Source organism: Ambystoma mexicanum, chromosome 12 (genome assembly GCF_040938575.1).
Source record: "Ambystoma mexicanum isolate Mex_15411 chromosome 12, UKY_AmexF1_1, whole genome shotgun sequence".
Lineage (NCBI taxonomy): Eukaryota > Metazoa > Chordata > Amphibia > Caudata > Ambystomatidae > Ambystoma > Ambystoma mexicanum.
This window is the reverse complement of record NC_090936.1, coordinates 442,273,154-442,300,903: the sequence shown is the minus strand read 5'-3', so window position 1 is coordinate 442,300,903 and position 27,750 is coordinate 442,273,154. Positions and strand designations below refer to the sequence as shown.

The window sequence follows — 27,750 nt, the reverse complement described above, 5'->3', positions numbered from 1 at the left end:
GAGGCGCTATCATATCTGCTTTAGTTCGACTGTTGTCAGTTGGCAAGGAGGTGTGACCAGATCACCATCCAAGGAGAAGGAAACCTGGTGTTTAAAAGGCTTGACTGCCCCACGGGCGCCATCGCACCTTCAAAAGAGAGCGTATTACCTCCACCGAGAGAAAGCTGCATGTGCCAATATCAGCAATATTTAAAAGCCCACCAGCATTCAGCTGGGTGGCTCTCACTTCAGCGATAATGCTGCATTCCAAGGGCATTAGCAAGTGGTAATGGCCCTTGACCCAAGTATATTGAGGGCCTTCACAATGGCCAATATACTTTACCAACTGGTAATGTTCTGAGGAGGGTGCATTATTGCCATTACAACCTTCCACCCAATGAGGGTAGAATGTTCGATTTTAAAATGAGGAAAAACAAATGAGAAACCATCAAATGTTGCGACTAAAAACTTACACTAGATTTAGGCGTTTTTAGATACAATCCGAGGACCCTGAAGGGTATTATGCACCTTTAACTAGCTTTACAGGCCACTAACACTGGGTACAGCCTTATGATGGGGGTCTATAAAGCTGATATAACCTGTGTCACTCTTGATAGTGGGTGTGTACTATAGAAGTTAGCAGCACAAATTTCCACCTAGACGGTCACATGGAATTGACTGCAGGTACACTCTGTGCTGACAGTAAACTTGGAATGTAGCGTTCTTAGCAATCTGCGGGCTATACAAACTAATCTGCAGCCTATATCCACAGATTGTTCAATGAGAATGCTCTTTGAACCAGTGGTCGAAGTGTACAAAAAGAAGTAGTGGAATTATGTTCCCTGCTGGCCTGCCCCGCTCTCCACACACATCCCATCGCTGCGCCCCTCTCCCACACACAATTCAAACCCCCAAACAAACACACCTGCTATTTAAGTAAATGTTTGTGCAAGCTTCAACTTCTTCCTACACTTTCTTTTTAAAACAAAACCATTCCAGAACGGTTTATTTTTCAAATAAAAGTATAGGAACAGTGAAACTTAAAAATAAAAAGTATAGGAGCAACGCTCCCGCCCACTTCAACCTCTGCTTTGAACATTCCAACGGGTATAATTAAGTGTTAAAACCTGAGTTGGCAGGCCGGATTGGGTGTTTTCAGCCCGGGCGCGAGTTAAAGGCCAGAGGAAAGCGAGGGCATTGAACTAGGGTCTCTGGGCTAATAACACCCAATCCGGCACGCTGGAGAGGGTCTTAACACTATTAGCACCCCAGGTTGCCAATTCAGTAACTTGGCTGAGAGCATTGTATTTTCATTCAATGAACGGGACGATGCAAGGCATCCCTTTTTCTCAGCGCCAAAGATGAACGACAAGCTCTGGTTAGGATTTCCTTGATCCCTCAGGCCTGGGCTCTGGTGAGGGGACTCTGGACACGGATTTCATGCTTATGTAGGGTCCTATGGAAGCCAACAAAGATCTGGCCGGATTCAGACTTCGGGAGACAATGCACTCACAGATGGTCGAGGTACCCCAGGTATTGGGCTTCTGCAGCCTTGGAAAGTCGCAGCAAGTTGGGGATTGCACCAAAATAGTTTGTCTCAGCACAACTGAGCGCTTTACCTGACCCTTCGCAGTCCAGGAGGGTGTTTTAGCGTCTTCTCTCGTCTTCTGCTTTGGATGTTGTCCTCCAATGGTTGACTCGGCTCTTAGTCCCAAAAACCTTGCCTTTTATGCAAGTTCGCATTCATTCACAGCCCTAGGCTGTCAATCACACAGCAGGGTGACTGGTCCTCCAGGACAGCCAGCCAGCCAATTGGAACTGGTCTCACTCAGGCACACCTAGAGACAATGGACAGAGAGGCTTCAGGACACTCCCTTACTTCCTGCCTTTCCAGACACTGGAGCCTGAGCGGACTCCAGGGCTGAAGCCCGCCAAAGGCAAAACACCCGATGCAAACAGAGTAAAATCCCAGAAGAAACTAACAAGAAATGGCGAAAAAGAAGACTGGGGGGTGTGCATTTTGAGAAAACGGTCACCCTTTGGTGCAACGCTGCAGCTGATATCACTAGGTAGTAAATGGGGACACCACTGCCACCAGCCATTCAAGTGAGTTAGTGTAACAAAAGGTTACATGAGGAATGGGTTAAAGGAATTACTATGTAACCCACCCAGCGCTCCACATAAGGTGGTGTGTGCTGGACCCATAAAGTATAGGTAAGAAAGACAGGGGTCATCTTACTATTCTTGGACAGTAGTTCCCCAAGAAAATGTAGTTAAACATTAAGAAGTCAAAGGGACTTCTCAGTGGCACTGTGTCACAATGCAAAGCAGATGCCTATGGAGTTTACCAGACTCCATAAAACAGTAAGGAACATAGAAAATCATAGTCAGGAAAACACATGAGTGAGTGAGAAAAAGGTCCCACTCACTCAGGAGTAAAAATGAAAAGGAAGAGCTTGGGGTCTCTAAGGTTAAAGGGAATTGGCACCGAAATGAAATTTCTCCCTAACATGTACCGTCTTCAACATTTCTGTTTGAGATACATTGTCAAATACCTAACGGATTTGGGTTACTGTTGATGGATTTGATACCATAGGTTTTAGTCTTGACGGCGACATGTTGAAAATCTCTAACATCCAAAACATTTTTTTATTTCAGTGCACAGCATGTTCAGAACCAAAACAGATATCCAGTTCAACCTCCATCTATGACAATCCCAAGCTGATCAAACCTATACCAGTGAAGCCTAAAGATGGCAAGCTCCAGACAGCTCTTCAGCAGGGTGATGTACGTACGACATGTGCATTTAAAAGCATATTTCTTACAGGTGTTGAATGTAAAGTAATTCAGGAGGTAAACAACATTGTCTATTCCTTGATGAGTTTTTTTTATTTTTTTAAACCACATTGACAATCTGAAACTTGATATTCTTTCATTGGCTCTCGATTCCCTTGCCGTGCTCCAAAAAGGACTGCCTCATTTGAAATTCTCTAGTCTTTGCCATCTATTTTTTTTCACTGATCAGAGCCTCCCGAACCAGTGATCCAAACGCCTATTTGATTGCCTGGCAAAAGATTCTTGCTAGTCTGTCCACCTTTTTATTTATTTTTTGCATTTATTTATTTTTGGCCAGCTTTTTCTCCTTTTACCACCTAACTGTTGTTGCTTAGCCATCCCCACCTAAACTGCTTACTCTCATAGCAAACCATATTCGCCACATCCAACTGTGACCAAAGGACATCAGGAAACATTAGGAGAAATCAAACCTCATGGCAGGATAGCTGAAAAGGACCTGTGTATGTTCTTTGCCTTCAGATAAAGGCTGCCACTAATATGCCATGGAAGGTGTAGTTCCCCTTTAGGACTCCCTCCCCAATATTGTGGGGTTCTGATATGAACCCCAGTTTTCTAGACAAGTGCACATTTTTATTTTGTTCCATTAAGGCATGTCTCCCTCCTTATTTTCATCTAGCACCTCAATCATTGACCAGATATTTCATTAGTTCCAGTATGGCAATCCTTTCCTGCAAATTCAATTTTCACTCCCTTTAAAAGCTGCGTTTCATTGTTCTGCTTGGCTAGGCATGAATGTTTGGGTTTGTGTAAAGATGTAAACTATATTCGTAAGCAAAATGCGACTTCTAGAAACTAATGCCACTAATTATTTTGGTAGATGTTCATGCTCTTTTTGCCTATTGACAGCCTTCCCAAATACTCTTCTAGAGAAGTGTTATAATCCCGACAAGGGGCACAGTGCATTTCGGCACCTTGGTACCAACTCTACGTCCGACTCCACTTCTTTTTCTCTGCACATTCAGCATGCTGTATTGGAATGATCTACAAGCATTTATTTCCGGATGCCACCGTGACAACCCCAAACGGTCATGTTTTCAATGCTGCCCAGACTATAGCATCAAGATGTCCATCAACTCACACCAGTATTTGTGTTGTGTCTGAAGTTGGACTAGGGTGTGGAGCAATGCGGTTTGTGCCAGTCCGTGAACCAGAGTGCTTCGAGGGAACTCGCAGTAAGGTCGGCTTTGGGGGCATCACCCGCCTTTGAAGTTGCTGGCACGCACAATGCCGATGTCCTTGGAAGTAGACACTTACGGGCAGACCCCCAGAGAAATCTGAAAGAGCAAATGCCATAAAAAGTCAAAGAACAGATCTCACTCCCATAGTGAGTTCCATCCCTCCTCCTTCCTCTTTCCACAAGAAAGAAAAGACAACATAGAGAAATGATAGCAACTCCTTGAGCAAGCGTGGTAATTTTGTATCCATCCAAAGGGACATTTAGAGAAATGTGAGGATTTAAGCAGCAGACGTTTGACCTTTTCGCCAAAGCAATGACCAGTACGGCTTCAGCCTAGTCTGTTGGCAACTTCCCCGAATTAGGCAATTGGTAAGGAGATAGTCGGGTAGTATACTTTCGAGCTCTGCCACATCAGTCTGAACGTCTGTATGTCTTGTTTGACCGCTATTGCAGGGGCTTCTGCCGCGGCTACTCCTCAGTCCCTGAGTTATGTCCCAGAGTTGGGGACGACGTATTTTAAGTTGATGCAAGCTGTTTAACGCTGATGGGCACCTGATCCCTTTTGGGATTGAGCTGCTCTATGGAGTGGGGATTGTGAATGTTTGTGTTACGCTCACCTGACTCCCACGGAGGCGCTGGCCTGGTTCGCGCTGCTCTGACCTCTTCTAAGATGATGCGCAGGGTTTGGAAGACGGACTGGAAAGAGCCCCCAAATCTGGCTTGTCTGGCTCGCAGAAGTATCCTTCTGTAGGCGAAAATAGGGGATTAACTGTCTGCGGGGTAATGCAATCGGCCTCCCACTTTTCCCCTCTCACCCTCCTTGAAACCCTTCTGTGATTTCTCGTAGCGTCTCACCTTAGGGTCTGGAAGGACGAGCTCTCCATCCTGCTTCTGATGCAGGGGCGCGTTGGTATCCAGTTACTTCACTGGATTTTCGGATTGGCGAGAACCAAACTTGCTTGGCTTCCAGGTAAGTTTTTGATAAGAGGTTCCCCTTGTGTCCATGCATTAATGTACTAATGCTAGTGTCTTTTTCCCCGTAGGGGCCGGGGTACGGAATGCCGGGGATCAGGCACCGACCCGAGATGAGAGGTGAAATCCTTGTAGAAATCAGGTAAGTCTTTAATGAGCGTTTTTTGGTAATGTCTTTTCATTCGCTCATTAACGCTGATGTCTCTTTTTCCCCCTAGGGGCCGGGGTCCGGAAATGCCAGTATGCGGCGCGGACCCGAAATGAAGAGGGAATTAATCAACAGGTAAGTCTTAACATGGAGATTTAGCTTTCCTTATTCCCTTCTCTCTCACCTTTTGTTCTGGTGTTTTTCTCCCTAGCCGCTGGGGCGTGACTGCGAATCCGGATGATCGCTGCTGAACATGGAGGCGCCCTGTAAAGGTGAGTGGAATGCGGCGCTGCAGCAATCGATGCAATGAGCTTTTAAATTAGTCTTCCTTTTCAGGATTGTCGGCGAGATGTCTCCGGGATGCGGATTTAGCAGGTAAGGTCTTATCCTTCTTCTGTTCTCTTCTTCTCTTCCTTTGCCGGTGATCCAGGATGCTGGCAGGTGTGGCAGAAGTCAGGATGCAGGAGCAGACACGGTGAGCGTCCAGCTGCTAGATGCAGAACGCGAAGCACGTGTGGCTGTTCGGGTGGGGTTTAAATAGCCTTGGAAGAAGTTCCAGGTATGTATCCTTCCTCCAATCGGATATGTATGTTTCCCCGACCACGCCCGGATGGTAAATTAGTCCCACAGGTAAAGTAGTTCCTTTCAGGCCTCAAGGAGGCCGGGATCCTGCAGCATGGTCTGCATCAGGTAAGTGCACCCAAGCATTCCCATAATGAGCCTGGCGCCTATGGCGCCAGGACACTGTCCAAAGGGCCCCTATATGGGGTTGCTGGGTCCTTCCTTGGGGACTGGATGTCCGCTTTCGGGGACGCCGGGCTTGAACCGGCTCCCCGGGAGCGGGCATCATGACAGTTTGTCAAGATGTATTTCTGAACTCTGTCCTGGAGGGGCAGAGGTTCAGAAGGCCAGCCTAGTTTCTTGGAACAGGGTAACCTCTAGACAAGCCAGACCAATCAAGGTAGCGATCGCGGCGGTCAAGACTAGGTCTCAAGAGGGGTGAGGGTGACTGAAAGCCCGCAATGAGCACACAAAGCAAGGACACTTACAAATCACTCCAAGCAGGTGTTATATAGACACATTTATTACAAGGCCTTTGTAACATTGACCGTAGCAGGAAATCACAATAAAATTCAAGTAAACCAACACATCACAATCAACTACAATATATATACAATTACCAACGAGTCTAACGAGTTAGACGCACGAAATATGCAGACCACCTAGATGGGGAGGAAAACGGGCAGTGCGAATAATAGTTAGACCCAGTCCGCCTTCAGAGGCACCTAACTAGAAGGAAGTCTGAGCCCTATGACGAGTGGAGCCTTGTGCTCAAAAGTACCTGTACACGCGGGTGCCAACGGGCAAAGGGGAGTCTCCTCGAGGGAATCGGGCAGTTCAGTTCGGTGAAGGAAGGCAACCAGTTTCTAGTGTTGCTACTCACCGGTCCCCGATGCAGGCAGACCCAGGCTTCTCTGCGTCAGTTTCAGTGCTGGCAGGGTCAGATACGAGCAGGGGACGTCTCAGCGTCATGTAGATTCCGCGGCAGCAGACGTTAGAGTTGAGGATGTCCCAAACGCAGTGATCCCGCACAGTTTGTTACCACAGCAGGGCAACGAGCGGCTGTGTGTATTTCAGCCCAAAGTACACTTCTCACTTCAGACCTGGGAACGCCAAGTGTACGAATCGTGTGAGAGTGGCAAGGACTCGTAATACAGCAGCAACCTGACGGCGGTTACAGAGCAAGACTCCTGTGTAGGCTGGTCAGTCCACTGGATGGTCCAGGGACACTTCCGAAGGCTTACGTGCAGGAGATGGTGAAGATGCCGAGAATAGTTGTTCCCACTATTCCAAAGGGTCGAAGTACCAGTACAGGCCTTCTCGTTCGATTAGAGGTAGAAAGGGTTTCACAAAGCGACAGCGGTGCAGAGGAGCAGTCCTTCAGCGGGTCACCAGTGATTCCTCGGTTCAGCCTCGTAGTTGCAGGATACTTGGCTCCTGTATTCCTTCGTTCGTGAGAACTCAGGAGATCGACATGGTAGTGGTGTTTCCAGCCTCCTCTTATCCACGGTTCCCTTCGCGCCAAAACGGAGAGGACCCAATGGGAGATCTGCTCACAAAACACTCACACCATATGTGGACCGATCACGGACCATGGTGGTCTCAGGCATTCACGACACACTAGGCTCTCTGGCACCCAGGTTGTGTATTGGGACCAGACATCCCAGCCCACATCCTGGAGGCACACACAAGGCCTGTAGAAGCCAGCGAAAGCATCTGTGTTTCGCGGGACAGTACATGCCCAAATAAGGAAGGCCCCGGGTCGGCTCAACCTGGGAAAGGTGAAGGGGGCAAGACGCTCAGCGGACGGGACAAAGAGCCTCGTGGTCTGGCCGTATTGGAAGCCAGGCCACCATTTTGGGCTAAGTGCGAGAAATGCGCTTAAACGGCCAAAAGGAGCTCAAAATGCAAAGAAACGATCGCTGCCACCAGTCCCGTCTGTGATTCACTTGCACCGTTCGTTAACAATCCAAAGTGAGTGTATAGAGCCTGTAGAAGACTAGAGACCCAATAGAGCAGTAACTTAGCTTACAGTGCCCTCTTGTGCCATGTTGCGAGAAAGCTGCAACATGATAAAAGAACTACAAAAAACGTTTCCCGGTACTGACTGTCTTAAGGGCATGTCAGTTTCCCCGTAAGAATGGAGCGAAAGCCCAGAGGAGTGCAGAAGGCTGCACTTCTCTGGCAAAGTCTAGATCATGGTGAAAACAACAGCAAAAAGTTTAGGGGTTGCCACGTGGAAGGAAAATTACCCACAATTAAGAAATCTTTCCTAATAGTTTTCCTCAGGCCTATTTGTGGTTCTGGCTTGAGACCGTAGCCTGTTGCTTTCTTTCTTGATTAGGCACCTTTTTTAGCCTTAGCACTTTATCAATCAGGATTCATACTTTGAAGATGGTGTTCCTGTTGTTGATGCAGGCGCTGATTTGCAAGGCCCCCCTTTCTCCAGTTTAAGGTGAAAGTCACACTAAGAGTTGGGAGTTTTTTTTTTATTTATTTATTTTTTTCCCAAAGTTGAACCAGAGCTTCACATTAACCACAGGCTCTAGTTGCTGGTGTTTTTTCCATCGCCTCACCCATCGAAGTAGGAGAGGCTCTATAGATTAGATCCAAAACCTGGGCTGAGTTAGTATGTAGCTTGGATGGCTTCATTCTGCAGGGACGACCAGTTATTATTCATGCATGTGGTTTGGGCCGTGTGGTTACCAAACCAGCATTATCTCTCTAGACCATTTTGTGCATAGCGGACTGCTATGAAAAGGTGGGTCTCCGGAGCCCACTCCCTGAGAGGGTCGGCTGCCTTCTACACTCTGCAAATAGTGGTGCCTTTGAAAGATATCTGCCAGACCGATACATGGACGTTACTTCATGCATTAACAAAGGATTACGTTTTGGATTTGTCCAGAAGCAGGGATGCCTCTCTTAGCAGAGACATTTTACAACGTGTTCTGTTCTATTTTGATCCTCCTAGTGTACTGCAACGGCGCAGTCTATGCAGATGTGGAATCTGTGAGTGGATGCAAGCCACTCAAGACCAAATTACTTGTTGGTAATGTTCTTTCTATGGATTCTGCGCCCACAGATTCCTCATCACCCTTCTGTTTACCCCGCTTATGAGTGTTTTTGTGGGCGAGTTTTATGAGGAGTTTGAAAAAGGTTTGACATTCTTGATGTTGGTTCCTCACATTAAAAAAATTTAAATTTTGTGTTTCTTTTGTTTTTCTTGGTATGGGAAATGATTCCCTGGGCTGCTAAGCATGAGCGGAAAAAGGTGGGGGAACTGTGATTGGGGAGCATAGTGCATACTATATGTATGAAGGACCATCTGGCTGCACGGTTTATGGGTTAAGGGGTATTCTGCCCTTACAGCTGACCTGTCTGCACTTATGCAACTAGCCGCCCTTGTGAAAACCACTTGTTTGTATTTGTTTTGTCCCCCGCTTTACATTTAATGTATGCGGGGGACACCCCTGCAACCCCGCTCCCCTTGTTGAGTATTATGGACTTCAATCTTTTCTATCAGGATGCATGCACACAATGTGCATTCAGCCTTTTTTGTTTTTTCTCTGTATTTTGGGGTAAACCCTTTTCATGCCCCGATGGTTGCCTCACTGGTTGAGTCGCCTTGATTATTGCAGCTCATTGTATCTGTCAAAGCCCTTGTATTTAATTCAACGTCTAGAGCAACTTCAAAATTTGGCAGCTCGAGTCGCCACTGCGTGTCCTTATGGTACGCATATTATGCCCATTTTGCGGACTATTTATTGGCTCCCTGTGAGGAAATACATTGAGTTTACGTCTGTGTGGTTCATTGGGCTGTATATGGTGAGGGAGCGCAATTTCTTGGAGCCAAATTTCTGGCTTATGTCCCTACATAAACTTTGTTCACAGGATGGCTTTATCCTTGTTCCACGGTATAAACTTGTTGGAATCGAAGGCCGAGCTTTCTCAGTAGCCTCGTTCGCAGCACCAGCCGGGGAGAGTCTGGATTGCTATGAAAATGGAAGGCGGAACGCCTCTCGGAGCCCCCTAAAATACCTAGCAGGGTCTATAATAATTCACTTACAAATCAACTTGACTTACCACTTCAATTTACCTTCTGACCCCCAACCAACTTGCATTCCGCTTCTAAACAAAATAAACTGGGTTATCACTGTGCCACTCAGTTCTCACTTCACCTTGCGTCTGCATTAATATCAATGATTGTGCTATCCCCAGCCGTCACAGCTTTTAGACTTGGTATTGTTACTTGGCTTGCAATCATTTTACAAAAGTCTTTCACAATTTACCGTTTTCTGCCCTACAACGGGTACATTCACAATCTTTCGTCCCTATAGTTGGCTACATGTGCTGCCATGTTGCAGGACACCAAAGCATGCAACATTGTCATTTAGTAAATGGCTATACCAGTGCAAGATTGGGTGGTCCAGCAAGTTGGCCTCTGCTTTTACCCTATCTGATGCCAGTTTCAAAATGTGAAAAATATGTAATGGCAAAAGTAAGGGCAGTAAATGTTTGCAGTCAAGAGTAACTGGTGGTTATATGCATGACTGGTGGGTATCAATACTTCTGAGCACAAATGTTTTTTTTTTTGTTAATGTTTGGAATCCTATCTTGATGCATCCATGGGAGGTACGGCTAAGGGTGCAACAAATGTGGTAATTTTGTAGCTAATTAGTATTCCTTTCATTCCAGCTATCAGACTCCGAACCCCAGCACTTATCATTGATGGCGCTTTTCGGCAAGCAAAACAAGTCCACCAACCCAGCAGAACAGCTACAGAAGCAGCAGCCAGAGCCACTGACTGTCCGGCAAGGTGTGGCACGGTCACTATTCTATGAGGAGCCTGATGAGTCTGGATCTTATAAAAACTCTACATCTCAAGGAACACATCTCTGCCCGGCAATTCAAAAACTGATGGTGCGTGGCACAGAATTGCATTCAGTCTCAGAGCTACCAGAGAACAGGCTCTATGAGAATGGCAGCATGCAATCCACAGGGGACCTTATTCCTGGACTCTTCCAACCTGTAGCCCAGAAGAGCATGGTGTCGTCCCTCAACATCCAGGACCTAAACGAAGAACAAACATTGTTGCAGACTTTGCATGTTACACATGGTCCAGTTACCAAATTGGGCCAGGGCACAGTGGTTCCTGTGAGCTCCACCATTCCCATCTTCAGTAGGACACAAATGAAGGGCATGACACAGCCACAGCCTGTATATTTCAACAATTCAATAAAGACCGAGACTCTGCGGCCACAGTCTCTTGGCACAGACCACTCCAAACTTCACAGGCAACCTTTCTCTTTCTCTGCCAACCCACCAAGTACTGACGTTCTTTCTCCTCAGGAGCTGCTGAAAAAGCTTCACATTGTACAGCAAGAACAGCAGTTTAACACTTCCAACAGACCTGCCCTAGCAGCAAAGTTCCCCACAGTCACCGACAGCACTGCCACGCTTAAGCCTCTGCACTCCTGGATGGACAAGACTGCAAAGGCAGAAAAGCAGAACCCCCTATTTCAGGTAATAAATAGTATGAGGATGTGGTATAATTAAGGTTGACTGTTAAGTAGCAGCTTTCTTTTATGCATTTGTATAGATCAACTTTGTTCAGAATGACAATTCATTTTTCCACCTAATTGTGCTTTTCAATATTCTATGATATTGCTGCAGAGTCATGATCTTGTCGGGATTTGAACCACAATGAGGATGGGTCCTGGGCAACACGCTGGGTTTTAGACTATAGTTCCTGCTGTCTTGCTTGGCTTTATTCTCTTTACTGTTGTACCACTTACTTTGATGTACTTGACACCTAAAAATAAAAAGGCACTCCCTATTCACCCATGTCCCTCCCAAATACTTCCCTTCCTAAGTGTTTTATTTTAGTTTTCTTCTTTGGTAAAATATTTCCATTAAAATTAATGGTGATCTGCTTCTCGGCATTCTCAAGCAGTGTGCAAGCTGTCGGTGCCCCCTAATGCAGTGACATGCTTTCAGCATTTTTTTTGAAAATGTGCTTTTTATTAAGGTTTTTATGGTTATGACATAAAGCAATAATACAACCAGAAAAGTATATGGAAAAAATCACAACTCCCCCCACCCCCTTCCTCCCTCTCCCACACCATGGTTTATCAGATGATAATAGCAGCAGGATCCAACACATTATCTTACAAAGACATGTCGCGAGTGCAAGATAGTCCTAAAAAGAAGTGGTGCTCAAACCGTAAGGTCCAACATGTAGGGACAGAATCTCCCGTTCTAACAGATCCCTCCACGCTCGGGAGGGGGGTGTCTAGACAGCAATGTTCATATCTGGGAGTCCGTCCAGGGTGTTTCGTGTCATACGCTGTTATCCCATATTTATCAAAGAAGGGAAGCCATAGGCCCTCAATATTAGATTTAGATTCGTCGGTCAAGAATTCCATATCCTATATTGCCCCGTATTTTAGAAACCCTTTCTCCCTCCCCTGGGGATCGGGGTGATTTCCATTTTTGGGCCCAACAGCATCTAGCTGCAACTAGCATCACATGCAGCATGTCGTAGTGTTTCACCTTCGGACCCCCCTCCCTCTCAATGCCAAACATTAGCCAAGGAGATGGAGTTCTTTCAGTTCCATCTACCTCTTTTATCCATGACAAGAACTCACTCCAGTAGGTTTTAACCACATGACACTTCCACATATGTAGTCCTCTTTTTCAGTATGACACTTCCAGCAGTGTGGATCATATCCCTTTCTCATTCTGGCTATCCTCTGTGGGGGGGTAGTGCCACCTGTGGATCAGCTTTAGGGCCTGGTGGCGATATTGGGGCGCAGCTGCGGAGCGATTGGCCCGTCTGCATATCTTGGTCCATCTTTTTTCGGTTATGGGTGTGTCGAGGTCCCTTCCCATTGTACCTGGGAGGATGGGGGTTCCCGTGGGGCGGAGAACAGCAAAAAGCCGTAGAGTCGTGATATCACCCCTTTGGTCCCTTTTTATGTGATGAGGAATTTCTCGAAGTCTGTTAGATCTCTCCTAAGAGTATCTCCCCATCTGCTCTCAGTGAGGGCACCCTTGAGTTGCAAGTATTGAAAGGGAGAGAGGCTGTGGAGGCCCAGGGCGTCCTTCAGATCTCCCAGGCATATAAACACCCCCTCCATCCAGAGTTGCCCAGCTCTGCAAAGACCTGCCTCATACCATTGTTGGAAGGCTAATGGATCGTTGATCCCCTCCTAGAGTGGGGGAGCCCAGATGCAGCTCATAGGCGAGGACCATGTTGTGAGCCACCTAAAATAGCCCCCCTCCTTCCATATGGACCATAGCACCCCCAAAACTGGATGTTTCAAAAACTCTTCTCGGGATGCTTGCCTTGGGGACCCATAACTACTCATCTAATGTAACTGGGTAGAAAATCAAGTTGTCTAAGCCTACCCATTGTTTCTTCGGACCATCACCAAGTGGTCTACCAGAATTCGCAACCCTGATGCCTTATAGTATGTATCCAAGTCTGGGAAATTAACTCCACCCTCGTCTTTGGGCCTTATCACAGTGTAGGCAATTCTATGGGATTTTCCCACCCAAAGGTAGCGGAGAAGGGTCAGTTTGATCTCTATGAGGAATGGTTTCGGTATCTGGGTCGGCAGCATTTGAAACAGATAAAGGAATTAAGGGAGCATCACCATCTTAATGGAGTTAAGGCGTGCCATCCAAGAAAGACCAGATTTCGTCCAGCGGTCTCGTTTGATCGTTGACCAGAGTGGAGGATAATTTGCTTTAAAAAGATCAGTTCGATCTGATGGTATCTGGATCCCCAGATGGCAAAATCCTCTGTTTGTTTACAAAACGGGAGGTTCTCTATATATTGCCTCTCTGTCATTAAGCTGGCCTGCTGGAATTGCCACTGATTTGGCTAAATTTACCTTGTAGCCTGCAAGGGCCCTGTATCGTTCTAAACTGTTCAGCACCTCAGGGACTCATTGGGGCGGGTTAAAGAGATATAATAGGACGTCGTCGGCAAACCGGGTTATTTTATAGTCGGTTTCCCCCATTTTGATGCCCTGGATTTTGTAGTTTCCCCTGATTGCTATGGCCCCGGGCTCCATCACCAATGCGTATATGAGGGGGGGGGATAATGGACACCCCTGTCTTGTACCCCTTTCCAGTGGAAGGGCTTCAGATTCACCCCCGTTCACTACCACTTTAGCTGAGGGGTGAGAGTAGAGAGCTGTCATTCACCCCTGCCATTTAGGTCCCATCCCCAAAGTCGATAGAACACGTCCATGAAGGGCCAGCTTACCCTATCGAACGCCTTCTCTGCGTCTAGGGACAGGATAAGAGCGCCCTCCGTTCTCGCTCCTTTTGAACTCAGTATATGTAGGGTTTTGCGCATACTGTCGGCCCCCCCCTGTCTGTTCATTACAAAGCCAACTTGATCGGGGTGGATCAGTCGGGGGAAGACATTTTTCTAGGCATGTTGCCAGGATCCTGGTGAAGATCTTCGCGTCCAGTGTTCAGAAGCGAGATGGGCCTTTACGAACTGCATTCCACCACGTCTTTGCCGGGTTTAGGAATGACTGTGATCATGGCCTGTAGGAATGTCGGTGGAATGGTTTCCAAGGTTTTAATTTGATTAAAGAGTTTGGTCAGTGGTTGTATCCGCACCGATAAGTATTGTTTGTAAGTCGTATGTGTATACACACCTCCCCCTGGGGTCTTACCTACTTTCAATCTTTTAATGGCTCCCTCCACCTCTTCCTCCGTTATTTCCCTCTCCAATGCATCCCTCTCTGAGTCTGTGAGCTTGGGTAAGGGGTAGTCTTCAAGATATCTCTGAATATCTTCTAATGATTCGCCCTTTTGTTTAGTGTAGAGTGCCTTATAGAAGCCCCCAAAGGATTTGCCTATGCGCTCGGTGGTTGTCTGGATGTTACCCGCCCCATCCCTGACCTTCTCTATCCGTCTACCCACCCTATTTCCCCTCCACCTGTGTGCCAAGAGGGTTCCAACCTTGTCTCCTTTTTCGTAATATCGCTGCTTTGTGGATCTAATTTTTTTTTACCACCTCGCCAAATAAAATTGTGTGTAGAGCTTGTCTCTTATCTCTCATTTCACACAGGAGGTTTTCGTGGTCTACATTGCCTTTTGTGAGCTGTGCTCTCATAACCCGTAAGTCTTTGCAGAGTTTGGATTATATTAGCGCTCTCTCCTATTTTTTACTTGAGCCCTCTGCAATAAGGAGACCCCTAAAGGTGGCCTTTGCCGCCTCCCAAACTGTGGCCATTGGGATTCCCCTGTGTCCTTTGTTACAAAGAAAGCTTCTATTTCTTTTCGTAGGAATTCCCTAAACACCTTGTCCCTCATGAGGGTGTCGTTACAGCGCCACCTGTATGATTTCAGGGTGTCTTGCAATCGCCAATCCATTCCATAACGAGAAGCTCATGGTCCAACCAGGTCACTGATTCAACCATAGGGTTTCCAACCTCCCCTCCTCCTCCTCCCTCTGATATCACTAGTAAGTCAGTTCTGGTATATGTTTGATGGGGGGGGGGGTGGAGAATGTGTAACCCCCAGGAGTTTGCCAGCATTTTCGCCATACATCCACCCAGTAATATTCTTGTAAGAGGTCCCTCATGGCTAGGTTATCCTTGGTGGGGGCTTTTGGCCACGCACCTCTGGCGGACCACCAGTCTAGTTGGGGGTCTGTGATGAGATTAAAATCTCCACCCAAGATCATAGCTCCCTCAGCCCATTCGTCCATGACTTTAAGGACTTTATGAATAAACTTGATTTGGCCAACGTTGGGTGCGTACAGAGTAGCCAACGTAACACGAGTGCCCTGGGACAGGCCCTTGATCCCCAGAAATGTACCCCAAAGCCCCTTTTCGTCTCAATGTCAGTAAGGTGCAGTGATTTACCAAGGAGAATACCTACTCCCTCCTTCAAGGATTTGTGCGAGGCCCAGAAGTTTCTGCCCATCTCTTTTCCTTTTATCGGCGACTCCGCCCCCTCCTATAGTGTTTCTTGTAGGAAGAGGACTAGCAGTTTTTGTTTGTGGAACATGTTGCTTGTGAGAGATCGCTTGTTTTGTGAGTTTAGGCCCTTAACGTTGAGCGTACCAATCCGTCCCTCAAACATGGTCGTCGCTACCCTTGCCCCGTAAAGTTTCAGTGAGTTTCCCCCCCCTTATCATCCGTATGCTTGAATCCCAGTTCCATGGTATGGTGTCCCTATATCCTTTGTCCCCCCCCCCTCCCCTGCTCCCCGTCTCCCTTACCCGTTTCACAAGTCGTTCGTCTCCATCGCCCGACAAACATCGGGTTTAATAAACGAACCACCAGGGCCGCTGCCCCGGCCCCGGGAGATTAAATAATACAGAACATACCCTCCACCTTTTTGTTCAAGAACATTTCCCGAATTCGGTTGGGATGTAAGACCCCACGTGGGACCCCTTTCGACTCTTCCCCTCCCTTTACCAACAACTTGTATTACGTCCCATACCTCACGAGACCCATCATACATTAGCCTTCAATATGAGCCGGAGAGGGACACCCCAGTATCGGAGGCCAAACACAACCTCCGGAAAGAGCAACGCCCCTCCGACGCTCAATAAGATGGGCCTCAAACTTTCTGTTGTGTCAATTAAACATAAGCCTCTCCAACAGTGGCAACACCCAAAGGCAACATGCGATTACGCCCAACATGGGGGAGCACCCGAAGGTCGTGTAAGCAGTTGCATTGCAGAAAATAAGATGTTTCTTTTCATTCCCCCCCCCCCTTCCTTTACGATCATGTGGGTCCGCCACGGCCCGTCGGGGGATGTCTAGTTTTCTGGAATTTCCAGGTGCCTTTCACTTTATGCTTCCCTTGGCTTAGATCAGGGCCTCGCAGGCTCGGCTTAGGTCCCTGTCAGTCCCATTCTGTTCCCCTGAAGTTCCTGGGGAGTCCCCAACCAGCTTATCGATGGCTCTCTGGATGTCTTCTTCCATCACGAGCTGGTGGTTTTCGCCTTGCCATTCGAACGCCAAATAAAATGGGTGTCCCCAGTGGTACCTGACTCCCTTCTCCTGTAGCCATCTGGTGTTTGCCCCACATTTTTTCCTCATTTCCAGCGTAAGGGTCGGACAGGTCTTGGTAGATTGCCACTCTGGAATTGTCATATTGTATGTCTTAGTCTTCGCCCTCTCCAGTATCCTTGCTTTGTCTCTGTAATAATGGAATCTTGCCAGAACTGATTCTGGGCCCCTACCGCCTCCACCCGCCTGATGGACCCTGTCGATCAAAACGGTTTCCCCCAAATCTGTTCCTAGGACAATCCTGATGATCTCCTGGATCTTGCCCTCCAGGCCTGCCTGGGTCTCCCCCTCCACCTCCGTTGGTCCAAAGACCCGCAAATTACTTCTCCATTCGTGATTTTCTATGTCGTCCACCATGAGACGAAGCTCCCCCTCCCGTCTCTGCATCTCCTTGAACCTTGCCCCCATCTGTGTTTCCAAGAAGTCAGTAGACGCCTGATTGTTCTCCACCCCTTCCATGCTGTCCTCCAATGTGGAGACTTTGGCAGTGAGGTCAGCTAGCTTGGCACCCATATCCGTTCTCATCCCCACAATTTCGTCTAGGATCATCTGGATGTTATTCTGCATGCTGTTCATATCTGGGGCCGGTGTGGATGAGGTGCCAGTCTCCATCGTTGGATCTCTGGGTGTGAATTGGTACTTTGCTAGAGTTTCTTTCCAATTCTTGAGGTGTTTCTGCCCCTTGGTCTCTGTGATTTCTTGGTATCCCCAGTGTCTCCCGGAGGTGAAAGTTTGTTCCTTTTCCTCCGCCTCAGCTTATGTGTGGTGATGGGCAATAGACAAGTCCTTGCAGTTTGTTTCACTTTTGGAGGGTTCCCACATGCCTCGGGGCCCTGCTTTAGGATCACCGGTGTACCTTGCTCCTACTATCTTTGAGATCGCCTCTATACCTAAGGGGTACTCTGGTGCCTTAAATGTTGTTCTGTTTGGAGCTTTGTAGAGTTCTCTGTTTGTATCTCGAAGTGCGATGTCGGGGGTCTCTTCCAGTTTTTGGCACTCCCTTGTCAGTGACCCCTGAGTATGATGAGAGGGGGAAGGAGCCCGGAGGGGGAGGAGGGAGGGCTGGGTCTCCACTCCCACTGGTTATTGATACTCACGGTTGAGCCCCAAAGTGCCTGGGGGGGTCCGTTGTGGGGTCACCAGGGTAGTAGCCCCACAGCGTTCACTTGAGTCAGACAGGCCGTGCCATAGAAAGAGTCTGAATTCCAGGAGGGGAGGGGGAACCGTGCCGCGGGGAGTTTCCTCGTAGGAGTGTGATGTGTTCCCCTTCACTGAAGAGGGCTGGTTTCCGGCAAATCTTGTTCCCCTAGGTGATGTCCTCCGGATATTTTGCCCTGTGGGGGGCTTTCAATGGGTCGAGGAGGGGGGGGGCGGGGTCCAGGCGCCCTCCCGCGTCAGCCCGGGCCTGTGATGAGGCCGCCCCAGTCAGCCGCGCCTTTATGGTGGCTCGGAGGGCTCTGATGTGCTCAGGGTGATTTGCCCTGTGAGGGGCCTTTGGGGGGGTGGGGGGGGCCCAGGCACGCTCCCGCTTCGGCCCGGGTCTTTGAAGAGGCAGTCCCAGGCAGCCGCGCCTTGATGATGGCTCGGAGGGCTCTGATGTGCTCAGGGTGATTTGCCCTGTGAGGGGCCTTCGGGGAGATGGGGGGGGGCCCAGGCACGCTCCCGCTTCGGCCCGGGTCTTTGAAGAGGCAGTCCCAGGCAGCCGCGCCTTGTTGATGGCTCAGGGCACTCCTTTAGGGTGCCCGGTGTTGTTGCACCCCAGGCTGGGGAGGGGAAGCTAAGGGGGGGCTTTGGCGCACTCCCTCGACGGCCCGAGCCGGTGAGGGGAATTGCTGGTGGGGGCCCGGGTGGCGAGGCGGTGCCAGCAGGGCACCCGGCTGTCGGAGCCCAGGCGCGCCACCAGTTGCACTGCCACTTGGTCTGCCCTCCTTCGCGCTGCACCGGGTGTGGAAGGTAGGCGTGCTGTGCAAGCCTGGGAAATTGCGGTCCGGGTCCCCAAGGGGTTTCCGCCTCCTCCGCTGGAACCAGCTGTGGCGCGGGACTAGCCTGCTGCGGGGTGGAGCGTAGCTCCACGTCTCTGGCCTGCATGCGACGCTGGCCTCGAAAGGGGGAGCGCAAGCGCTCGAAGTCAAATATCTCTGGTTCTGGAGCTCCTCCAAGGTTCGGAAGGGTGTTGCTGGGGTCCGTAGTAGTTCCTACGGCAGTTTATTCTTGTTTGGTGAAGGTAGTGTTACTTTATCTTGTGTTTCTCCACAGTTACCACGGGGCCATGTGGGGAGCAGATAGATCCGGCAGCCATCTTGCCTGCGCCCCCTTTTGGCCTCCCAACAATGATATTTAACCTGTTAGGACAAAATCCTTCAGATTTTTATGAGATCACAGCACAATACTGAAGCAGCTTTGTCAGTGGCGCACCAACGCCTAGATAAACCCCTTTCATGATGGATAACCCAACCCACCCCCCCGTCGGCATCTTGGAGAGCTAGAATTGAGCTAAATTCCTGACCCGAGTCCAGCCCTAGATGCTGGATTTGCTCCTTTAGGAGTTAGCAATGTTAATGAAAGGGAATGTGTCTAATTGAGTGACATGCTGTGCTACAATGTTCCTAAAACCGACTCAAATGTTTCTGTAAAGTAATAGGCAGGTTTCTCCATCAGGTTATTTTAAGATTGTGTGAAGATTACACATGCGTCATACTTAGATACAATTGTGAAGTTTAGCCATGGGTCACATTTATTTGTATTTGTATTTTGTTTATTTATATAGTGCGCCGGGCCCAAGGGCATCTGGGCGGATATCATAGGAGGCAAAGTTACGATTACATACATAAATAGGTGGCTCTACCAGCTTAATCGTGCGGGTAGAGCTACAGTATGAGAGGAATATATACAATATATAATACAAGAGCATGTATATGCAAGAGGTCCTCTATCAAGTAAAAGCGTGAAAATTTGGGAGGTTCGCACGAAAATATAGGAGGTTCACATCAGGGTAAGTTATCTACTTACAGGAGAATATATACATACAAATATTCTGTGCACAGGAATTATACAACAGAATGCAAAAGTGAGTGATCGATTGGCAGTATCTGTAGTATAACGTCTGATCTCTCAAATGTTAAGTGATGAGAGCCATAGTTTGGTTTTGCTCTTAGGATTGGAAGGAAGGCTCAGCTGCGATAGCATTAGGAAGGGTATTCCAAAGCTTAGAGGCCAAAACAGGGAAGCCAGCGCCGCCAGCTTTTTGTAATTCAAATCTAGGGAGGGATAGACTAATGGGCATGGAGAGCTCTCATGGGCCGAGTGGAGTTGTGAGGTGTGAGTCGATTGGCTAAGTAAATAGGGGCCTGGTTGGTCAGGCACTTGTGAGTCAGGGCAAGTGTTTTCAGGGAGATTCTATGCTTAACAGGAAGCCAATGTAGATTACGTCTGTGGTTAGAGATGTGGTGGTTTCTAGGTATGTTTAATGCGGCTCTAATGGCTTTGTTCTGAATGACTTGCAATTTGTTAAGGTTAGATTGACTAGTCCCTAGGTAGAGGGCGCTACAGTAGTCAGTCTTAGACATGACAAGTGTTCTAGCCAGGACGGTGCAATTGGGAGTAGTCAGGAATGGTCTACAGGCAGTGATACGTTTGCAAGTATGTGCAGAAGCTGTGCTGACAGCATTGGTTTGTCTACACAGTGATAGATTTAGATAGAATTGAGAAGATTAACCATGCGTGTCACTTTATAGCAAATACTACATATCTGGCATTCCCTATAAAGAACTATAGCAAGGAACGATTTGTTGCTCATCTTGACAATCTGGGTATGTCCAATCAGAAACAACTATCGGGGATCCGATTTAACAAACTGCTGATCGAGGATAGCGCTAGCAGCTGTGTAGTAAGACCATGAGTTTTGGGACTGATCTCCCTGTCACCACCCATCAGTCTTCACCAACCAATTTGACCCATCAAGATACTGGAAGATTCCACGCCCTTGACGGGCACTGGAACCTGAACAGAAACAAGATCCCATGGGAAAACTCACGCATCACTGTGCCAACCTTTGCACCAACAATTAGTACGCAGCTACACCCATCGAATAATTAAGCCTAGCTGCACACATACTTGCAAACCGCCATGATCACATCAACAGTCTTTAGAACGCAGCTATACCCCTCAAATTCGGCCTAGCTGCACACATAATTTTACCCTCCAGCACCAGCACTGCCAGAATGCAGATACCATAGTCCATTGGTCTTACTGCACACATTCTACTGCCCTTACACAGCCACTGCCCCAAAGCTAGCGCTAGTATGCAGCTACACATTACCTATTGCACTCGAGCTACACATGAGTGCACCCATGCACGTTGTAATGGACTGCGGTCGCTGAGGTCGTTCAACCCACAGCGCTTTGAAATCATAACAATGGTAAAAGGCGCAATGCAAATGCCAAATAACCTAACATTAATATACTCTTACGTCCCGTCCCGTTTCCGCCATACTTATGGGACATTCCTCCGTCCTGTGGGAGGGGACCGGAGCACTTTGTAAAAAGCAACACATTTTTCAAAAATGTGTCCTTCCTCTTTTTACGCGGGGTACCGCACGTGGCCATAACGCCATCCTTCTCATCTCGGCCCAGCGCATCACCCATCAGTCCTTTTCTCTGCTCGTTCTGGACTGGACGCACTTGCATCTTTGGAAAAAAAATTCCTTCCAGTTCCTCCTCCTCTTGCTCTGGCTTAGCGGTCGAGTGGTAGTCCGTCTATGCCGTTTCAGCTAGACCTTCCTAATTTTTCTTCCTGTCAGTGACGCTTTGGGTGGATCCCCATCCTCTGTGCTTAGAGTGTTTGGGTCCGGACCACCGGTGGGACTCATGCTTTTATTGCGACTCCCTTTCGGTCCGGGCGCTTCAATGTCGTTTGGAGCGGTGGGAGGAGGTGTTTCAACGTACTCCCCCGGCGCACTTTCAAACTTTCATTGACGAAAAAAAGAAACACCTGGTGAGTTCTTTACTTGTTGGGGCACCCTGGCCGGGGAACTCCTTTCTGGGGTCTTCTCAGTCCGGGAGGAGCATCAAAAGCTCGATTACCGGGGCTAGCCCAGAGGTGCCTTTCAGGCCTAAAAATTCTACCAGAGTTTTCTCCAAGGGCATCCGTAAGGGGCCTATTGATACCGATTACATTCCGAGGCCCCTCCTGTGGGGGCTGTTTGTGGTCCCAGTTCGACTGAGGCATCTGGTACCAGAGCTTGCTTCGAGGTCTCTTTACTTGGAGCTTCCTGTAAAATCAACGTGGTACGCCCTGAGACCTCGGTTGAAGTTGTTGACACCGAACGAAAGTTTGAGGCCCCTTTTGAGGGGGTTTTAACCGGACTCTGGTCCGAGGCCTGTCATTTAGAGGCTAAGGTGACCAACAGTTCTGAGAGACTGGTTAAGGTCTTGCAGGTGTGTGTTCCTCATCGTTCCCACTCTTGCGGAGACCCCAGTTCTGTTGAGGGGGCACGGAGTGGGGTCTTAGACCATAATCCCTCCATTGCCAGCAGTGCTGAGGTCCTTGCTTTGAAGGATAATTTGGCTGTTACGATGTCACAAACATTCAAAGCCACACAGTACCGGCTCGGCCGAGCTTCCTTGTGTTAAGGCTAAAATGAAGAGCCCTGACCCACCTGTGGGGACCCCTGTTTCACTTCCACACGTGTCGCAGTTCTCCTCAGGTGCCGACAAAATGGTGACTGTTCCCGCCAAGACCACGGCGGCCATTTTGGATACAACCCTTACAACTACGCCATCAGCCCTAGGTGTAGGGGGTACTTTTTCAGGTGAACATCGGTTTCTTTGTGCACATCAGTTTCATCCAGTTTATAACTGGAATGCTCGGATGCCTCTACCGCACAATGTCTTGCTGCCGGCAGCATCAGCGCCCTTGATTCATGTGGACAACAGTGGGGAAGGGCCCTATTGGCAACCCTCTCCCTTACGCCCCTGGAATTGCTCCCCTCATGAGGCCTCCTCCTGTCACGCCTAAGTCATCGGCGGAGGAAGCCTTTTTTGGAAAGTTTGAAAAACGGATGCATTCTGACCCCATGAAGGAGTTCTTTCGAGGCTTGTTCAGGGAGATATGCCCACCTGCGCTGACGGTCCCGGCGGCGGTTCCTGTGCCTCCGCCGGCGCCGCCTTTACCGGCTCGGCCTCCCCCCTACTCTTCCATCCCCACCTCTGTTGGCCCCAGTGGACAAGGCTGTTGTGGTGCCTGATGCGACTCAACCTGATCCGGACCTGTTGGATGATCTACAGGGAGATCAGGACAGCGAAGACCAGCCCCGCTCTGTCAGAGCTGCTCATGACCGGGTGCTGGACATGTGTCTGTTAGATGTTCCATTACCTGAGGCACCAGCTCCACAGGAGGGCGTGCTTTCCGGGGCGTTCACCTTCTCTCCTTCGGAGCATACCAGCTTGTTCTTGCAGAAGGACGTTTTGGCCGAGGTCCGTAAAGTTTGGGAGAAGCCACACTCTGGACTGTTTGTCAACGAGAAGATTGACGCGCGCTACAGGCTCCATTCTTCACAAGAAGTGGCCTTGGCGTCATGTCCGCTCCGCCTCCTCCACGTTAGTGGCGGCAGCCACTTTGCAATCCAGACATGCGTCATCCTCCTCTTCGATGGCTACCCAGGTTCTGGCCAAGGAAGATAAGATTCTTGATTCCCTTGGGAAGAAGATATTCGCTAGCTCTGCTCTGCAGCTGCGTCAAGCCAATGCAGAACTGGTTTTAGCGGGGGCGAATATGAAAATTTGGAAAAGTCTGTCAGTTTGAGGAGTTCCCACTAAAAAGTTGGAAGATTTCAAAGCGGGGTTGTCAGATGCCAGAGTCTTGGTACAGGATCTCCTGGAGGCTGCGGCGCACCATGTCGACACCTCGGCCCGAGGCCTTATGCTTGGTGTGGATACCTCTCGACAAGCTCGGTTGCATGCCACCAAGTTCTCTAAAGAAGTACAGGATTAGGTTTTGGACCTGCCTTTCAATGGCGAGGAGCTCTTTCACTCAACAGACGTGGAGCTGACCAAAACTAAGGACAGCACTCAGACCGCCAAGTCCTTGTCTGTCCTGGTTAAACCTCCTTTCAGGACACAGAGGTCGTTGTCAAACCCTCGCCCTTCCTCTGGTTTCAGGGTTTTTTTAGATCGGAAATCCCGCAGGGTTGACACTCCTTAGGGAAACTCCCACCGAAGGCAGCAGCGGAGTCTGGTTTTTCTCCCGCTCCTCAGCCTCCTCCTCAGGTTCAGGTGGTGCTGCCACTGACAAACCAGCAAAATGAGGGTTTTCTGCGCTCGCACGAGACCCGGTGGGAGGACGCAATGTGTCTCATTGGGAGGCATGGCAGACCATCACGGAGGACTTGTCAGTCGCTCGGGCGGGCTTCCGCTTCCCCCCCTTCCCCCTACCCCACCCTTCAATCCTCCCTTCCAGCAGTCTGGATCGCCATCCCTCAGAGCCGAGATTAAGAAGTTACTGGCTCTCAGGGCGGTGGAACCTGTTCCTCTAGAGGAGCGAGGGGAGGACTTCTATTCCCGACTGTTTACGGTGCCCAAACCCAACCAGGCTGCCCTGCACACCATCAGACCTTTCCCAGTTCAATCTCTCTACCCCAAGAGAAATTCAAGATGATCACGCCTGGTCAGATAGTCCTCTTTACAGAAGGGCGATTGGCTCAGCGCGGTGGACCTCCAGGATTCCTATATGCATATCCTGATCTTGAATGCGCATCAGAGATACCTATGTTTTTCTGTGGGGGAGGAGCACTTCTAGCTCAGAGTGCTCCCTTTTGGCCTTAGCTCGGCACTGCGTGTCTTTACGAAGATGTCGGTTATCGCAGCTTATCTTCAGCTACAGTGTATACATGTGTATCCGTATTTGGACGATTGGCTGCTGCGCAGTCCTTGTCCGCTGAAAGCCTCGAGCAATCTTCAGTTTCTCCTCCAGCTCCTGTTTTGCCTTGGGCTGTTGAACTGGCGTTAATCTTCCATGATGGTCTCTCAGGACCTGACTTTCCTGGGTTTTCGTTGGAACACGATCGACTGCAGAGTTTACCTGACCGGGGACAGAATGGCGGATCTGTTGGCCACGTGTCAGATGTTTGTGCAGTCGGAGAGCATGTCGGCCTGGTGGTTCCAGAGGCTTCTGGGTCTCATGTTTATTGGCTCTTCCCCTTGCTCGACTCAAGATGAGGCAGACGCAGATGGCTCTTCAGAGTTCTTGGCGTCGGGCTGTGGATCCGGACTCCAAGATAATATCAATTCCGGCTTTCATGAGAGCTGACCTGGTGTGGTGGTAGTCTCATCAACCTATCGTTGGGGGTGGGTTTCCAGGACCCTGCTCTGATGGTGACTATCACGACGGACTCCTCCCTTTTGGCGTGGAGTGCGACGTTGGATCTTCTTCAGGTCTCTGACCTCTGGTTGCCACAAGACCAGTTCCTTCAAATAAATCATCTCGAGCTTCAAGCGTTTTTTCTGGCACTCAAGGCCTTCAGGCCAGTCATTGCCAACAAAGTGGTTCGTGTCCGCACGGACAATGTAGTGTCCATGTTTTACATCAACAAGCAGGGGGGCACCAAGTCTCCTCCTATTGTGGATCTGACCATTCAAGTTTGGGAATGGGCGGTTCAGCATGGTGTCTGGCTGGTGGCAGTGCACATCCCGGGCCAGCTGAATGTCACGGCAGATGCCCTCACCCGTCAAACAATGGTCAGCTACAAGTGGGAATTGAAAGCGGAGGTCCTCTTGCAGATATTCCTGTGTTGGGGAACTCCGGAGGTGGACCTCTTCGCAACATCGGCAAACAAACTTCCTCTGTATGCCTCCATTAACGGGCCGGGAGCTTACTCTCTGGGAGATGCTCTTGAGATTCCATGGCACAACATGGGGGCCTATGCTTTCCCGCCTCTGCCTCTGATTCATCGGACGATTTACAAGCTGAAGAACGCAGTGAATTGTTCTCTTCTGCTCATAGCTCTGTGGTGGCCAGCCAGGTTCTGGTTTTCAGAGCTTCAACATCTGTCAGTGTGCGCACCGATCAGGCTTCCGCTAGTTCTCGATCTGCTTCACCAGAGAGATCAACAGCTGTGGCACCCCTCCCCACAATCGTTCAGCTTGGCCGCAAAGTGCCCGAGTTCAGATCTCTAGGACATCTCAACTTGTCTGCTGACAACATGCGCATAATCCAGGTAGCCAGGAAGCCTTCAACAAAGTCGCAGTATAAGAGCAAGTGGCTTCGGTTCTGTCACTGGTGCTTAGCCAAACAGCTGGAGCCCAGGGTGGCGACGATTGACACGGTGTTGTCCTTCGTCTCTCATCTTGCAGAGTCGGGCATTTGTGTTCTGTCATGCAGGACTTATCTTTTGGCCTACCTATCCACGGACCAGTGCTCTTTCTCACTGTTGAACCCAGTGATTAAGCAGCACTTTGCGGGTCTTATGCGTCTTTTTCCTCCTGTTCGCAAACCGCATCCAATGTGGGATCTGAACGTGCTTCTTACGGCTTTGTGCCATAAGCCTTTTGAACCAAAGGCTACGGTAGATCTTAAGTACCTTTCATGGAAGGTGGCTTTCTTGGTTGCTGTGACCTCAGCAAGGCGAGTGAGTGCGCTCCAAGCTTTGTCGGTGGAGCGAGCATCCCTTCTTGGTTTTCCACAAGGATAAGGTTGTCGTTAGGACGAATCCTTATTTCTTGCCAAAGATGGTTTCTGATTTCCATCTAAATCTGTCAGTTTAGCTGCCTGTCTTCTTTCCAAACCTGGATTCGGAAGCCAAGAGGGTTTTGCATTGCCTGGATGTTAGGTTCTACCTAGACAGAACTTCTGAATTTAGGAGTTCCTCTCAACTTTTGGTAACCTTTGGTAATCCGCAGGCCTCCAAAGCTATGATCTCCAGATGGATTGCTGCGTGTATTAAGGAGTCTTACACTGTCCAAGACCTACAGCCTCCTAAAAGGATTCATGCTCATCTGGTGCGGGGCAAGGCAGCTGCTGTTGCCTTTCATAACTATGTCCCCAGGGAGACTGCGAAAGCGGCTACTTGGGCCTCCCCATCTGCTTTTTGTAATCATTACTGCTTGGACTTGAGCTCCAGATCTGATGCTCAGTTTGGGCAGGCTGTGCTGAAAAACCTTTTTTAGTAAGGGGGTTTCCATCCACCCGTAGTTCTGTGAGGACTGCTTGGGAATCTCCCCTAAGTATGGAGGAAAGGGGACGGGACGTAGGAGTATTACCAGGTTACTCACAGTAGTGACCATCTTACTCCTAGTCCATAGTCCCCTTTAAGGTTCCTCCATTATTGCTTAAGGGTCTCTGACCTGGCGATAGAAAAGGACTGATGGGAGATGAGCTGGGCGGAGCTGAGAAGGGCGGGGTTACGGCCGCGTGCGGTACCATGCGTAAAAAGAGAGGAAGGACACATTTTTGAAAAATGTGATGGTTTTTACAGAGTGCTCCGGTCCCGTCCCACAGGACGGAGGAATGTCCCATAAGTATGGAGGAAAGGGAACTATGGACTAAGAGTAAGGTGGTCACTATGGTGAGTAACCTGGTAATTCATGAACATTGACTATGACTGCCTGTGAGTGTTCTCATAGTTTCCCCAGGACTGATTTCCTCTAGAAAGCACAGTAAGTTGCTTTAACTTAGTGTGTCATGGCAAAACATTCAGCAGTGCTGCACCTGCATTTACAATCTGTGCCACCAGCACGCGACCTTCTATATGCTTTCTAGCAAAGGAGTCTAGCTCCAGAAGTGGATAACCACGTTCTGGGCACTGAAATATTATATCATGATACTTTTGGACTGCCCTGAATCGCCTTGATCGAAACCTTCCTTTTTCTCATACGCTGAAAAAAGGGACATACATAGAGGCATGTAAGCTGCCATATAAAAAAAATGTTGAATGATGCTTCTGTAAAGCAGGCAGTCTGGAGCATCCCAGAGGCAGTTGAACTTCAGTTCATTTTTTTCATCTGTGCTTCAA

General features: G+C 49.0%; 1 protein-coding gene across 1 annotated transcript in view; it reads left to right on the top strand.

The window, feature by feature from the left end:
• Positions 1 to 27,750, top strand: part of DCP1B (decapping mRNA 1B) — a 344,394-nt gene that overhangs the window by 221,110 nt on the left and 95,534 nt on the right. Inside the window, exons 6-7 of the mRNA XM_069628640.1 lie at positions 2,638 to 2,766; positions 10,389 to 11,216. Coding sequence (XP_069484741.1) covers positions 2,638 to 2,766; positions 10,389 to 11,216 — 957 coding nt within the window. The remainder of the gene's footprint in view (positions 1 to 2,637; positions 2,767 to 10,388; positions 11,217 to 27,750) is intronic.